At 42.2% G+C, this 16,423-nt stretch overlaps 1 protein-coding gene across 2 annotated transcripts in view; it reads left to right on the forward strand.

Annotated features, from left to right (window-relative positions):
- Positions 1–16,423, forward strand: part of LOC128436790 (protein kinase C alpha type) — a 132,525-nt gene extending 116,102 nt beyond the window's left edge. For both annotated transcript variants that reach the window (XM_053418645.1, XM_053418646.1), the window contains 2 exons: positions 908–1,048; positions 10,980–16,423. In XM_053418645.1, the coding sequence (XP_053274620.1) occupies positions 908–1,048; positions 10,980–11,144 (306 nt within the window). In that variant the 3' untranslated portion in view covers positions 11,145–16,423. The remainder of the gene's footprint in view (positions 1–907; positions 1,049–10,979) is intronic.

Genomic DNA, 16,423 nt, shown 5'->3' on the forward strand with positions numbered 1-16,423 from the left:
TGGAAGTTGCAGCATTTCTCTAAAGGCAGAACAAGCGGAGGGAGAGCGGGGGGGAAAAAACAAATATGTCACTGTTTTTAGGACCCATCTGTTAATTTGTCATTTACTGACCTAGATAAGTGGCGGAGTCACATTAGGAAACACATCAGAGAAACAACACAGAAGTAGGAGGAAACAATGTGAGAGTTTTCCTGATGCATAGACACTGATTACTTTGTAGAGATAAAACCAAACCCTAAACTGTTAAACTAGTTTACAAGAGTCATGATTCAAAATTCTAAACTTTATTGTAAACTAATGCAGGCATTAATGGAAATATATATTTTGCTGGTGTATGACACCCACAAGGGAGAATACAAATACTGTGTAGTACAAATGTAAAAGTACTCTTTTCAGAAATGCACTGACACACATGCTTCCTCCAGACTTTCTCCGGCCAGTCCCCTAGTACAAAGTCTGCTAAATGTCCGAACAGGCCGATGTGACAACACAGAAGGAGATCCTCCACGGGATTCACCGCAAGCGAGTGGGTGTGTTACTGACGTTTCTAACATGCAACAGATGCAAAAATAGGAAAAGGTGGTGCCATACACACAGAAGACACAGAGGATGCAGCCACCCCCTCAACTGAATCCTCTGGAGATTCCTGTGGTGTGAACCCGTCTGAGTGGAGAATCTCCTGTCGCGTTGCTCACATGTGAAATGCAATCTCTCCAGAGAAAGACTGTACTCAATTCTCCAGACATCCCCTGGAGGTCCTGTCTAAAAACAACTTGGGAAACATGTATTGTGTACTGTGTATAATTCAAAGTTTTCCTCCTTTCACTCACAGCAAAGTGATCTATCATCATCTATCGTCTCTTCGATGTAACTCCTTGACCCTGTCGTTTTTTCTTCCTGTGAGCAGCTGATGACCAAGCACCCGTCCAAGCGCCTGGGCTGCTGCGCTGAGGGAGAGCGGGACGTCAGAGAACATGCCTTCTTCAGACGCATCGACTGGGAACGCCTCCAGAACCGAGAGATACAGCCGCCCTTCAAGCCCAAAGTGGTAAGTGAATAATCCTGCTCAGGGTCTAATTTAATCTTAACAGTCTAATTAAGTGTGACAATCACTTTAATTACCAAGGTTAAGATGATTGGTGCCGTCTCTCACATGGGTTTAGCCTTCATTAAAGTAAGGCCACGTTTCCCATCACGCTGTTTCTATCACAAAGTCAATGTTGTTCCTCAGGGCTTTAATTCCATGTGGGGGCACAGTGCAAAGAGCACACTGATGAAACATAGTTTACTTAACTGATTAGTATTTTGGGAAGTTGTCATGAAATTTAGACAAAACTAATGTGTGTTTCCATTAACCTGCTTTTATGGGCATTTTCCCATTATACATTAAAAGTGAAAATATCACCTCAAAAAAACCCAAAATATAAATAAAACATATCGCAAGTAACCCACCTGAAATTTAACTTTGACTAACATTGACTAAACCCACCACTCCACAAGCAAAATTAAATATACCAGTGATTTCTTTATGTGTGTCCTCCGGTTATGCCTCTTCTTCTGCAGACGTTTAATGGCAGCCGACTGGAGAATTAAGATCACCATCTATGTGCTGCTAGTAGTCACATTCATTCTTATTTTTCATTGAGATACAGATTGACTTATTTGTCAGTTACAAATATCGGTGTTTTAGTCAGAAGAATGCAAATATATATTTATTTATTTATTTTTATTATTATTTATGATAGAAGTTATTTCTAATGAATTATGGATAAACTGTGAAAAAAGGTTCAAGATTTAAAAAACACATCTTAGGAATCATTGCCACCTTTTTGTTATGTTTCCATCAGCGGATTTATCGCTATTGTTAATGTTTTACTCAGCAATATCAGTTGGTCTCTATTTTTGCAAATTTTCTGAAGATTATTATAAAATTTGGACCCCAAAAATACATAACCTGCAGCCCAATATTTGAGTGCACTTTACACCATGCACCTAGATACACAGCAGCAGCATCCTATGTTCTTCCCCTTGCCTCATTGCCATTCAGTATCCTCCCATTGTGCCATAGAGCAATCAACAGTTTTCCCTCAAACACAACACAACCAATTAAATGCTGTTTAAATGTAGCTTCTGTCTGACAGCGTGTCCTCTCATGTGTCACATGCACATGCAAACTCAGTACACATGAAGAAGACAAGTAAATCAATGCAACCTTCTGAAGTGGACACGTGTAAACAAACAAGAACAGATGGATGGGGTCATCGGTTCAAGACAAATCTGTTATGGCAAGACATATTCTGCTGTGCATCTCCTCCCTCCGGGACTATTCCTTCTTGGCTGTTTGTTTGCCAACTTGTACCTCAGCCTTCAGTCAGATTTGTCAGAGTACACACACAACAAGGGAAAGTCACAGCGTTTTGTGTTTCATTCGTTGAATCGTCTTCAAATGAAACTGAAGAGGTGGTGCAAGAAACATCCACCCTTCTCTACAACCTTTCATCCTGTAATGGGGGGGTGAAGCCTATCAGAGCACTGATTTGGTGGGAAGCAGAGGTCAACCAGAGCTATGGTCTGTTACTGGGTTTACTTGCAGGACGTGTTGTTGGCACTCCAGGGGGATTCACAAGATAACTAGTAGAGATTTGTTTAGGAAAGAACCCTTCCATATGTTTGTAGTTGTTGACATATGAAGGTGGTGACATTCAAAAGGCACTAGGCTGATGTAATGTGACAGTTGTGCCTTGTCACATTCCCATAAAGAGTGGCTGACAGTGCCCGGAGTGGAGTTCTGAGAAAAGAAGAGAAGGTTTCTGTGCGTTTGGTGTTGTCGCATCTTTTAATGGATTCCCAGATTATTTATTTTTATGTGGGCATAGGCTACATATGACATGTGTTAGGTGGACCATAAGTTATTTCAAAGCCATTCATGTTTATGTATAGTGAATGTGACTTTCATTTATTATGAATGTTCCTTTGAATCTACACATGATCATCTAGAGCACAGACATACACACACTTTCTCCCTGTCTATATAACATTCTCTCGCACACACACGCGCCTGCGTCCCTTACATATTCATTTTAAATAGTATTGACCCTCAAAGGCTCCCGTTCCATTAATAAGGTGAATCCTGGCCTCTGTGTCCATGTAGTCTCCCGCTGAGTGGGCGTGCTGGATACCCTGGAGATGCTGCATGTGCTTTGTGTGTTTGTGTGCGTGTGTGTGTGTGTGTGTGTGGGAAGGTTAAAGAAAGTGAAGGTTACCAGAGAAAAGCAGGGGAGGAAGACTTCCTTTCATGTACTCCTCATCCCTGTGTCTAATTGCTGCGATCGATATCAGGGGAAAGCGTGTGGGTTTCACGCTGACATCGCTGGGATGTGGATGCATGCAAACACGCGTGTCCTGTGCACAGTGCAGGCTCGCACGTCTCTGGTTGTGTTGTGCAGATAAGGGTGAAAGATGAGAGCGGTGGAAGGAGAGTCACAAAAGTCCCCAGAATGGCCCCGGTAACCACTGTAAGCCACTGTTCAACGATCCGTCATGTCCATCTCACTATGCCATGTAATACAGTGCTGTTTCTGAGTCCATCATTATACACCCCCCGCTCACCCCTCACCAGGTCTAACCCTGCCTCTCTAATCCACCCCGTCCTCCTCCCTTTCTCCGTTTGCATCTACGTCCGCTCAATCTCACTTCATCCACCTGTGACAGCTGTGGAATTGCAATCAATGCAGCGGCTGCACCCAGATGAGAGATTCAAACCATCTGTACCTATTGGACCGGGGCTGCAGACAGGGAGGTCTGAGTTAGTGTTGATCCATTTCATAGTGTTGGATTCTGTCGCCACGCAGCTGCAGGTGACACCAAGCATGATATGCGAGGCCTGTCAGTGTTTGTATGAACTCAGGCAAATTTCTTGGGAGTAACAACACACTGGATATCCACATATTTCACTTGATGATGATCGATAGTCTTCAAGGCCGACGGGACCAGGGAGGCAAAAAACGTTGGTCAAATAGAAGGATGCTGTTTAGAAGTGAATGAAGAAGGGGTGGAGGCAGGGCAAGAAGAAAGAGTTCCAAGACTTCAGTAATGTGACTAAGTCTTCCCAAAGTGTCCAAGGAAGGGATGCCTGTTGGGATATACAAATCCACACACACAAACACACATAGAGAGAGAGAGAGAGAGAGAGAGAGACGGGGAGAGTGAGAGAAAATTATGGCAATATGTGTTGTGACTCATAGCTGTAGCTGTAAGAGTATGAGAGTCACAGTCTGTTGCTGCTTTCTGAGCCTGTCTGCCTTTCCTCCCTTAGCTTACGGGACATAAGAGGAAGACTTTCCAGTTTGTTTGCATATTTATTTCTTTATTTCCTAACTTGGGGTCAGGAGATTGAGTGTTTTCTATCACACGTGTGATAAATGTGTATGAAGTCAAACTAAAGGAAATGCATTACTCTGAAAAAAACGTCCTGAATGAAATTTGCATCTGTTTTGACAGTGCTGCAGCTGATTTATGTAAAAGTTGTGTAATAGTAAATGTGCCACTGATGCTCAGTGAAGGTCCTGGTTAGAACTGTAGCTTTCTGCACCAATAACCAACGGGTTCAGCTCTGCTTTGTGATTTTGTCGCATTACGTATTCATGAAATATGGCAGTGAAAATGATAGGGGACACATTTCCCTACAGAGCTGCGTTTCAAAGACCAGAAAAAGTCAACCCTGAATAAAACCTCTTTCTGTTAAACGTTCATAAAATACTACCTACAATAAGTTCAAATGACTAGAATCTGAGAATTCAACAAATCAAAGCACGTAGGTTCAATTGACGATGACAAAAATGGAGAGATTCCCATGCCAGGGGCTTCTGGGAGAGCGAGGTATAGAGAAAGAGGCAGAGAGGGAGAACGTCTTGGCACAACTCTTCAGGGAGGCAAGCACTCATTTATCATCCTAAGTAGCTGAGTGTCCTTTTAATATGCTTGAGTGCAGAGGCGTGCACGAGTGTGTGTGCGGAGAGAGAGGCGGAGAGATTCAAGATGAGATAAAGTAGGTCAAACAGCCATGTAGGACTCATGTCACTGTGTATGGAAGATGTATCAACAGCATATAGCTGGGGTCTCACCCCATACGGGTCGGCTGGCTCACACAATGAGAAATAGCAGACGTACCACCAGCTCCGTTCTTTTTTGAAAGGGCAAATTTGTGTCCCAAAAAAACATAACAACAAAAGGCAGTGAAGCCGATTTTCCTAAGATCATAGTTCAGAACCTAATTTATTCTCCCCGTGCTAATCTCTAGAGCTTGGTTTATCTTGTGGGAACAGCTCTTATGAAACTGTTCTGAGATGATTCAATGTCCCTAATTTGCAGCGTGAGGCTCATTCACACAAAATAAAGCTCCCTGAGAAGTGAGGAGAGCCATGCTTAACGCTTCCGCAAATCTAAAGTCTGGCATTGCTTCTGTTTAAATCAAAAAACATGGACGAGAATTGATGTCCAACAAAATCATTTCAGTGGCTCAGGCTCTGTCCCGCACATTCTGACAGCGATAGAAGAGAAGAAGACTGGTAGGCAGAGGGACATGGCGGATGAAGGATCCTGGCAATTACCCATCAGGTATCCGGTGTGAGGGAAAGAGCGAGCACGGAACCACATCGGCTCCCCGGCCTCGAGCTGTGCGTCCTGCCCTCCATCCGCTCTGACAGGGAGGCAGTGGCTCGGAGCGAATGTCACCTGTCAGAGGCAGCAGTCATGGGAGGACATTTGAAAAACACAAAAATAAACACACACCTTAGAAACGCCTGTGTCTCAACGTGTTTTCATACAGTCGTTAGGGGCAATTTGGAGTTCGGTATCCTGGCCTAGGTGGATTTGCAGATAAGAGGTGTTGGAGAGCAACCCACCAGCCTCCTGGTTAGTGGACCCTCTCTACCCCCTGAGCCACACCCGCCCACTTGCCTGATCAAGGGCTCCCTACTTATCACGCATCTTCCCGACTCAGTTGAATCCCATTGGGGTGTCATACACTTGTTGTATAGTCTAATAAGAGCAATCAAGCCCATCCAGAAAAGGGAGGAATGCTCAGTGTCTGTCAACGGGGTTATTTTAGAAAAAAAATCATGTCATGGGTGAAGCAGAAGTCAGCGGATGCCAAAAGGGCTTTGCTCATAGCAATAGTACTTTTGAAAATTCTAAAATAGTAATTTAGAAATGCATATACTTGCATACACTTGTCCTGAAAAACTCACTCTAATATTCTGACATCAATCCTGCCAACAAACTCCTATAGCTTCAAATGTTAGGTTTTGAATTAAGGGTTGGAGACTGAAGACAAAGTGGGTTGAAAGCAGGTGAGAATTTCAGTTCAGTTTTCGAAAAACATTTTATTTGTTAAGTGCCGAAGCACAACTTGTATTACATCTAGGGATGCACCGATATGGAAATTCTTGGCCGATACCGATACCGATATTTAAAATAACAATCTGGCCGATAGCCGATACCGATACCGATATTTGTTTATTTTCTTTTTGTTGTTATTCATTCACCCTTTTGTGCCAGAAAAATAATTAAATCATTATTTAAAAAGCACTATTCATCACTCTTATCTTTTAATGAGCACAAATTGAATCAGATTTATGAAACAATCTCTGATTTAACTAAACTTTATTTAACAGAGACATATTAGGCCCATTTTACCACAATTTGAAATGGTTCCTTGGGATCTTAATGAAATGTCTAACATATTTTGGTCAAAATACCACAAGGATAATTTAAAACAGCACCTTTTTACCCTGTCTAAAACAGCCCTGTTAAAGTATCATTATAGAGAACGCTCTTCTCATTGATTTACGGTAGCAGTATTGCCCGTTTATTAGATGTGTTACGGCTTCTGTGTGTATGACGTATGTTGTCAATTCCCTTGTTACCTGTGCATGAGACGGATGAATAGAGCCGGTGCACATGAGAATAAAGTACTTAAACAGACGCTACGCTCATACTTTTTACGCCAAGTTGCACTGCGTGAGTCAAGATAACTTAACAAGCCCTCCTCAGTTTGACCTGTTTTGAGTGTCGGGCAGAAATCACATCGCGTCAACACCCACCGTGGCCCTTCGCGATGCTTGTTTTAATTAAACAGTCGGATTCCCCTGGTCCGCACCAGTTCTCAGTCAGCTGCTAGGCGCCAGCCGGAGGGTTCCCCCAGCGGGCACCGTAGCTGAGGTGATCCGCAAGAAGGGCCCGACACGCGTCCAGAATGGCCGCCGCTGACCGCGTACCCAGTCCCCTCCCCGCCTTCCGCGCCGGCGCCGTGAGGTGCCACCGGATGAGGACCTCCCGGTGCCGCACACTGAGCCTCTGGCCGCGGAGAGGAGGGCGACGGAGCGACTGCTCCCCCAGCCGCGACACCTGCCCAGCGGTTTTACCACAAATATGAACATCGGCCAATGATATCGGTGAAAGTCAAGTTTATTACCGATAAACGATATCAGTAAACGAGGCAAATATCGGCCGCTACCGATGTTCGGCCGATATATCGGTGCATCCCTAATTACATCAAGTCACTTTGCATAGTTAGAGACCTTACAATTACAGTGAGCAGTGAGCTGGCGGCGTCATGGTGAAAGACGCAGACCTTGTATAGGTTACACGCAGGTTGTTAGGTCAATTAGATGATGAAGCTCAGATGAATTGGGAGGAAATCAGGAACAGTAACTTAGTTTATCGAGGCATCTCTCTCATATGATCTAACTATCTAACAAATTGTTTACTTACTAAAAAAGAATATTTAACTAATCTCTCCCCATTAAAACTAGAATGTAATTAATCTTCCAGTTTCATCTTTATTTCTACTTTATAGGCAGTATTTTAGTTTTCAATGTGCATCGGTGTCACGTTGTTCTGATACAATGTTCGGTGAAACGTTACCTCTGCAGTCACAACAACCCTTGCAGTCTAATGCACCGACGTTTATTTCTATGACAACAGTGCCAAAAGTGTAATGGTTGCCATCATGCTTCCTTTCTCTTCAAGCCCCGTGAGAGAGGCCGCCAGCATTTGGCTCCACAGCCTCAGTGATCCTCACTGCCAGCTGCAGAACAGCATCTCCTTGGGGAACATGAATGCTTATCAAGTGCTGCAGCGGGTCCCGGAATGTGTGTGTGCATGACTGAATTTGGGTGCATGATAGTGTGCGTTTGTGAATGCACGCATCCGTGTAGGTGAGCCCAGTGCGTAGGTGGACTAGCTGATGAGGATAGAGAAGGATAATGTGTGCATCCCTCTTTCTCACTCACTCCCTTTCTCTGGTTTTAATTATTCTTTGATGAGAATTCTACAATAAGATTAGGTTTAATGAAAAGAAATGCAAGCAACAAAGGACACACGTCAAACAAAGAACCAAATCAGACAATAGGAACAACCTCTTCAGTGTCTAAAAGATCTGAACAATGTGTCAGAACATGAAGAATGTTTTCTTATGTTTCACATGACGGGTGAACATGGATCCAAAAGTTTAAAGAACAGTGCTGGCATTTAAGAATGGTCAGATCAATCATCAAAGATATTATCCCTCATAGTCACATAGCACCCATCTCCTATACATGCTAAACTTCTTAGCTTTTTCAAGCGACTGGTAACGTATAGGAAAGACTAAGTTATAACAAATTAAAACAAACGGGCATGATGTAATTAATGTGATGCTACAGTCGCACAGGAGCTTTCATGTGCTTCATTTTCAGACCATGTGCAGCTCCTTGTTGACTGACCTGTTAACAATTACAAAGAACAACACAATACAAACTGAGCACAAGAAGACACATGTGTATTATAAACAGTTCTGCTTAAGCAGTAACATCGTAAAAAGACACCCGCAACAATCACCATTTAAACTACACCTTTTTAAAGTGTACTTTTCATGATATAAGCTGCTGCAGTTATACATGTCAAGTATGATTTTTCTTTTTTGTGCAGAAATAAAATGAGATAAAATGAGATGCACGCCCACGTCCCTGAACATGCACATGACCTTCCTTTGCTGTGAAATTCTCTGAAGTGCTAATTCCTGCACCATGTGACATGATCTGTTTCTGTGTCTTGGATTTCATTTGATTATCTCCTCATCGCCGAAACATGAAAACACTTCTGATGCCTCGTGTTAAATGCCGAGTACTTGACTCCCTCCTTATGAACACACCAATTAACCCTTTTGTAACCTTCTTGCAATTCGCTTCTTAACCAACGAATCATTTCATTCTCCTGGAAGTTAAGTAGATTTGACGGTTGTGATGGGGGATTAAGTGCATATCATATCTGTGCCACGATGAAAGAGCTGCAGGTTATGACATCAGTGCAAACACAGCAGTGTTAATTTTGGCAGCTATTTTTGATTTAGTCTTAGTCTTAGTCTTTTGACGAAAATGCATATTAATTTTAGTCACCTTTTAGTCATTTTAATCCTTCTTAGTTTTAGTCTAGTTTTAGTCGACGAAAACAAATTCCATTTTAGTCTAGTTTTAGTCACATTTTATAGCCACATTAAACTCCTTTTCTATAAAAACATATAGCTGCAGCCTAATAGCTTAAAAATATATATTTAATTTTAAATGTGAAAACAAAAAGTGAGAGCAGGTCAGACTGGAGCCGGACACAGAAACTTCAGCTCTGTACAAACCAACTGCAGCTTCTGCTCTGATCAAGAAGCTGAGGGGCTGATCTCTGAGCAGCTGAGACCAGAGAAACTCTGGTTTTCACTGTTTTCATAGTTAAGAAGCAGTCGGTCACTGAGAGGCTGCTCCACGAGAACGCGCTCTGCTTTCACTGTGTCTCCCTGAGCGAGTGCGCGAGGCGGGGGGCGGAGCTACGGACCGGAGCGTTATCTGGGGCGCACACACACACATACACAGACACACACAGTCACTCGCCCGCTCCTGATACTTCATGACGGCCTGATACGATGATGTTTTAAAAAGTATTGTGACTTAGTCAACCACCAACATTTTCGTCTCGTCTCGTCTCGTCAACGAAAATTAAAATAGATTTCGTCATAGTTTTTATTTTCAAAGATTCGTTTTCGTTACGTCTTCGTCTCGTCTTCGTCATGGAAAAAAGGTCGTTAACGAATATATTTCGTCATAGTCTTCGTCAACGAAATTAACACTGAAACACAGTGTTTCTCAATGCAGAGGTCCTGACGCCATTTCCTTGCACAGAGTTAAACCGGGGCCTCTAGCAGGAAACTGCTTTGCCACAGCTGTGACCATGTTGAGTTAGGATTCAGGAGGGTCCATGGGGATTCAGGTGGATGAAGATGTAGAGCGTGTAATCGGATGTTGTCAGAGGGAAAAGTCGGGGATCAGGTGTGGAATGTTTTACTCTCAGTCGGGGGACAGGAGGAAGAAGCATTTGAATTCGTTTACAGGTTGAAATGGGAGAACACACATGTGCTGCCTGTTGTACGTTTGTCCAGTTGTGCGATTTTTATTCTCTAAAATGAGTGGTGATGACCATGTGAGCAGCTGACGATGTTTGATGAGGAATATGATGATGATATAGGGCGTAGTGGCCTAGGGGGTAGAGTGGTCGTTCTCCAACAAGAGGTTGCCAGATCAATCCGCACTCTTCCCCATCTGCATTCCGAAGTGTCCTTGGCAAGATACTGAACCCCTTAATGGCCCCTCATAGATGTTGAGTGTACTAATTGTAAGTCGTCTTGGACAAAAGCGTCAGCCAAATGACATATAAAAATGATGTGTGTCTTGTGCTCTGCTCTCACTGGTAAACATTTCCAAGAATGTCGAAAGTAGATTCTACCGAATGTAATGGCGTCTCTTGTCTTCTCAGAGTTGCAGTGTGCATATTGAGGCCAGCGCTCCACATTCTTCTCAGTCTGTTCTGTGCAGCTGGTCTGCTTGCACTCTTCATATTATGTAACAAACCTCACCTGTTAACATCTTCTCCTTCTCTGTGTCTCCTCTCTACAGTGCGGCAAAGGAGCAGAGAACTTCGACAAGTTCTTCACACGCACTCAGACCCAGCTCACACCATCGGATGAGCTGGTCATCGCCAACATCGACCAGGCCGAGTTTTCAGGGTTCTCGTTCATCAACCCGCAGTTTGTAAATCCGATGCTCAACAGCGTCGATTGAGGAAGACGAGGGAAACATCCCGGAAGGATCTCCCTGCCCACTGCCAACCACTTAAACCAACCGCCAATCCAACATCTCACCACAACTTGATCAAGTCCCATTTTGTGTATTTGTTCTGTTCATAAACAGGAACTTAAGACACGCAAATTTGATCTGTACAATTATCTTTGCCAGTATAGTTTATGTAGATTAGATGGTGTCTGGCCATTACAAGAAATGGTTTCCTTTAGCTTCACGACTGATATGTACTGTAGACCAGGTTCCCCTTCCTTAACCCTGCAGGTTACGTTGAAGGTTTCCCACAACTGGAGCCACTTTGACAGAGGAATGTCCAGCTTTATTTGTCTATGCCAGTATATGATTCATTTAAGATATAATAGCATTTAAGACGTGGATAATTCTGTGCACAAATTCATCCTTACAAATCTCAATAGATTATCATTATAATCCGCATTTCTAGTTAACAGTTTGACTCTATGTGGATAATCATCCCAATATAGATCTGACTGTATGTAATGAGTGGAAAAAGTCCCATATAATGCACTGTAGTAGACGCTATAGCCAAATATGAAGGACAGCTGGTGCAGGAGTTGAAACAGCCCCTTGTGATTCAATGGTTTCCTGATTCAATGTTTACAGTTTTCTTCCCCTTTGATACATGGTGATGGTGTAAACATTTTTACTTCTAGCACAAGTTGATTCCCGCCAGTCTCATTTTTTAAGTGTGAGTAGCAAATCCTCTAAAGAATGAAAAGTTCATATTTAAATGATACGAAGCCTGTAATAGAAAAGCAAATATGTGAGACACATTGAGTCGTCTTCAGTTTATCAAAATAATCATAGAGAAGAATGATTCATTTCTCTCTTTCCTAGCCCTCGCTGAGCTGCAGAGTTTACACTTACATTATCAATCGTTCTATGGACACTATGTGGACACACATGAACCAGTTCAGTCTGTGGGCAGTGGCGGTTTGTACAATAGGAAATCAGAGCCAGAAAGTTTACAGTTTGTCATGTTTGACACTAGCGAGTGTTGCCCCTGTCCCTCTCCTGCCCACGACTACAGAATCCTACGTATGATCATAAATGTGCGAGGAAAACACTCCCGCACACTGTGTGACTTGCAGTGCTATAATCATTTGTGATATAAATATAAATATTATTCTCTTTATTAGAAACCATATGCCTCGTGAAGATCTAACACCAAAATATCACAAGTATGTGCAAGTAAGATAGTGTGCGGGAGTTTTTGCCACAACATTTTGGTCACTTTACTTTTTCACCTGCAAGAGATGTGCAAATTATATTTCTGTTTTACATTGGGAGTGTCTTAACAGAATCAGTACAGGACATTTTGATGAACAGTTATTATAATTTTGTTTTAGAATATTACATCAACTAATATTAATGTGTATTAACCATGCAACGTTTTCTTGCATACAGTATCATGCCGTCAAGCGTAGATGAAACAAATGAGTCGGTTTCTTAGACACGGAAGTTGCAAATCAAAAACTACTTATGTCGTTTTGTTGTCCTTAGAAAAAACTTTTCCCTCATTTTGTCAACATAATCATTTAATCTCATGTCGATTAGTTTTTAATCTCCTTACACATATTTTTCCATTAGATCAGATGAATATTTTAATGTGTCTAATATCAGTGTAACTCCTTTGTAAATAATCATGAGTTATTTAAAAAAAAAAAAGAGTATAAGAAATTACAGTTTTTATACCAACACCTGAATGTGCTTTTATTACATTAATTAGACAAACCAATATTTGTATGTGTACCAAAAGATAATAATAACTAAATGACTGCGAAGGTGACACAGTACAGATCCACCTTTGAACAACTGGATGTCTTAAATAAAATCCAGATTTAGCAAGTTGTAAAAGTATCTGTTCGACTGGTATTAACAGATTTATCAGATTTTTTTTTTCTCCTTTTCCTTTTGATTTAATTAAATTGGATGATATGTAACTGCAGATTGTGTGTTAGTTGGATGCGTGTCTGGCTGTTGACTGTTCTTCTGTATCTGCATGCTGTTGGTAGGTATCATTCATGCACGTGATACGCTAAATGCTGCATGCTACGAAGTATGAAACCCCAAAGAGTTCCAACCTTTAAACGATGCTCCACTCCAAGTCATGTGTTGTTGTTGTTTCGTCGGTCTTGAAGAAGTCGACTTCAATTGATATGGATTGCAGTGTTTTCCAATGGTGACGCCCTTTTTCTGTGGGGAAAAGTGTCAAAAGCTGTTTGCTCGGGGGGTCGAAACTAGACTGCCTCCATCTCATGGCTCTTTACACACCATGTTGTTTGTAGGTCCTAATGAAACCTACAGGAAGACAGAGATAATAACATAGTTCCACATTGGGTGAATTTAAAGTTGGCCGTTAGAAATAACAGATAAATACCTTAATGCTGAGTTCACACCAAACGCAATTACAATACGTAAAAATTATATATCCCATCATTTGCTTGTCTTCTGCTGGAGTTAGTATTTTTGAACTTTTGAAATGTGTGTCACAGGACAGGAAATCTGCATCGAGACTGAAGTTCACCGGTATCACATCCGGGCACCGACCCGATCTAGCAGGTCATCGAATAGTTTCTTAAGCTGCGTGTGCACCTCTGTATGGTGGTTGATCCTCAAATAGGAGCTGGTACATCAGATGTTTCCACATGAGGTACAAAACAGAAACTGTACTTTCACTTTAGCCAGACGTCCTCCTCTCCACTTTTCCAGAGAACAAGCAAACATTTAGGGCTTGTGTTCACACGCGAGTAAAGCGGCAAGAAACTCTTTGCGTTTGGTTTGAACCCACCACTACAAGGCTGATTTCAGTTTAGATTGTTAGTGAGTTTGAAATAACACAACTGATTGTAAAACCCTGAAAGTCCGAATTCTCAGGCGGTTGTGTGAGCTGTGTGTGTTTGAGTGAAAAGTGAACAACAACAGTGATTTTGCCAAATATAAAAAAAATCCAGATTGTGGGGAGTAAAGAGAAAGCAGAAAAGACATATATCAAATATTATGAATTTAAATAGATACTGATACTTTATTCTCCTGAAACCCAGTTGCTGGCCCTAGAGCAGTGCCCTTTACAAGCCTGATATATATACATATTTATAAATACAGTATGTGTCCTGGTTCCCTTTGCCTTTTAGGGCAGCGTAGAACAGTGAATCCAGATCCATAGTGAGTTCCTAGGCCAGTGGGACCAGTTGCTCTCCAGTGTCTCATGAATGGGGTTTTATGTTATATTCTAAATGTTGTGTCGTTGTCGATCTGTTAATGTTGCCATTGGTTTTGACTGTTTGTCCTTTTTAATTTCTCTAGATCCTGCTCATGTAATTCAGGAATGTTTTAAAACTGATATATCACATTGGAAAACTCATATCTGACTGATGTAGATAGGAACTATTGAAACGTAATGTTCTCTCCAGGTGTTTTTCTTTCTAAGAGTCACGCTCTCCTGCCGTGTTTCCTGTAATGTAAAACCTTTTGCATGTGCCAAACCTGAAAAATGCCAGAACCCGACAATAGCAGCGTTGCACTAGCTGTAGTTACGTGGATGACTCTTTGTGAGAGCTTCTCCCTGTATGACCTGAGACCTGCATAAAGCCACACATGGCATATAACACAGTACGAGCATGATGCCATGATTAGCGTATTATTACTATATTCTCCGGTCCTGTTCAAAGTGATGTCTTAATATCATTTTAGCTTGTGGAGCATTTAATTTAGCACCCACAGTGAATATTACTTACTCGGACCTAGGTCAGCAGCAGTCTCGGGCTCCTCCGGGCCGAACTCTAACCTCCGTGTTTTCAGACTTAGTCGTCTAGAAACCATCCCTTTAATAGAATCCAGGCTCCTCATGTCTTCTTGCTTAGATGTTTTCAGACTGTCAAGTCACAGTCAAAAAAAACAAAAAACAGATTAATACTCTCCCAGTGTGTGCCTTTCCCAACTCCACCCCCCTTTTAATCCTCATCCTCCTAACGTCTCCATGTTGCTCCATCACTCGACTTAATGCGTTTTAAACACAAACAACCCTTGTTCCTTTACTCAGTTCTACTCTGTTAGTGTTTCAGCTCACCACACGTGAATCCTCATGAATGTAAATAAAAGAATCTTTTGAAAAAAAAAAAAAAAATCAACCTCCTCACACTTCCTTCACCTTCGTCGTGTGTGCGTGCATCAGAATTTTATGCACATTTGATTGATTGACACCAATAACCTTCACAGTCTCATCCCTGTCTGCTTGCTTTACCTTTACCTCCCTGTGCCTATTAATGACTGAATGATGAAGGTGATGGAGACACCCGTCGGCAGTAGACATTCAAACAATGAACATGTGATGGCTCAGTGGGAGACGATGGTGTCTCGTTTGAAGGACAACCCTCCTGTGCCTCGTCACATTGAACCGTCCCTCCACTCGTTCGTCTCGTGCGCTCCCCCTTTCACGCCACACCTGCTCTTCCTTCCTTCCTTCAGTGCCTGGGCCCAAAGTCAATCCCTCGTCTTATCGGCAGTGTCCTCCTCCTTCTTTCACTCCTTCAACTCCATCAGGCCGGGAGGGCTGTTGACTCCTCTTGAGCGATTCACTCCACACAGTTGGCGTCACTCCTCCCTCCTCCTGCTCCTCCCCCTGTACTGATTCACACCACAGGACAGGGATCAGCGAATTGATTTTACTTTGTTTATGTTAGTTTTGTTTGCTTCATCCATTTTTTTGTTAGTAAGTGATTAGGACATCTAAAAGATTGTGAAGTCAATCCTTCCAATGTATTGATATTTGAGAGAGAGAGATATCTTTATGATTGTTTTTCTCCCAATTCATTCATTTCTCCTTTTCCTTATTTAACATATTTCTTCTCTGTAGCAAGTCATTACTCTCCCCTCTGTGTCCTGTTTGCTGTGAGATGAGAGAGCTGAAGGGAGCTGCCGTCTCTGTGGCTGTACACAGAGCACAGGATCAGCGATGTGCAGGAATGCCTTATCTCCTAAACCCAAACATCAGCGCGGTCTCCAACGCTCCTCTCTTCATTTCATTCATAACCTCAGCGTCCCCTGTACGTTGTACATAAAATGACTTACAGTAGATATCTAGACTGTAAAAGAAAAATGATAATGTATTTTGCAAATGGTGTTTGTTTTCTCTCCTCGTCAGCCTGAAAACCTTTCAAATGAGTCTGAGCTTCTTACCCAGTAACTGATTGTCTCATTTGTACCTAATGTATGATAATGCTAATAAAAAAAAGAAAATGACA

The sequence above is a fragment of the Pleuronectes platessa genome, chromosome 3 (genome assembly GCF_947347685.1).
Source record: "Pleuronectes platessa chromosome 3, fPlePla1.1, whole genome shotgun sequence".
NCBI lineage: Eukaryota > Metazoa > Chordata > Actinopteri > Pleuronectiformes > Pleuronectidae > Pleuronectes > Pleuronectes platessa.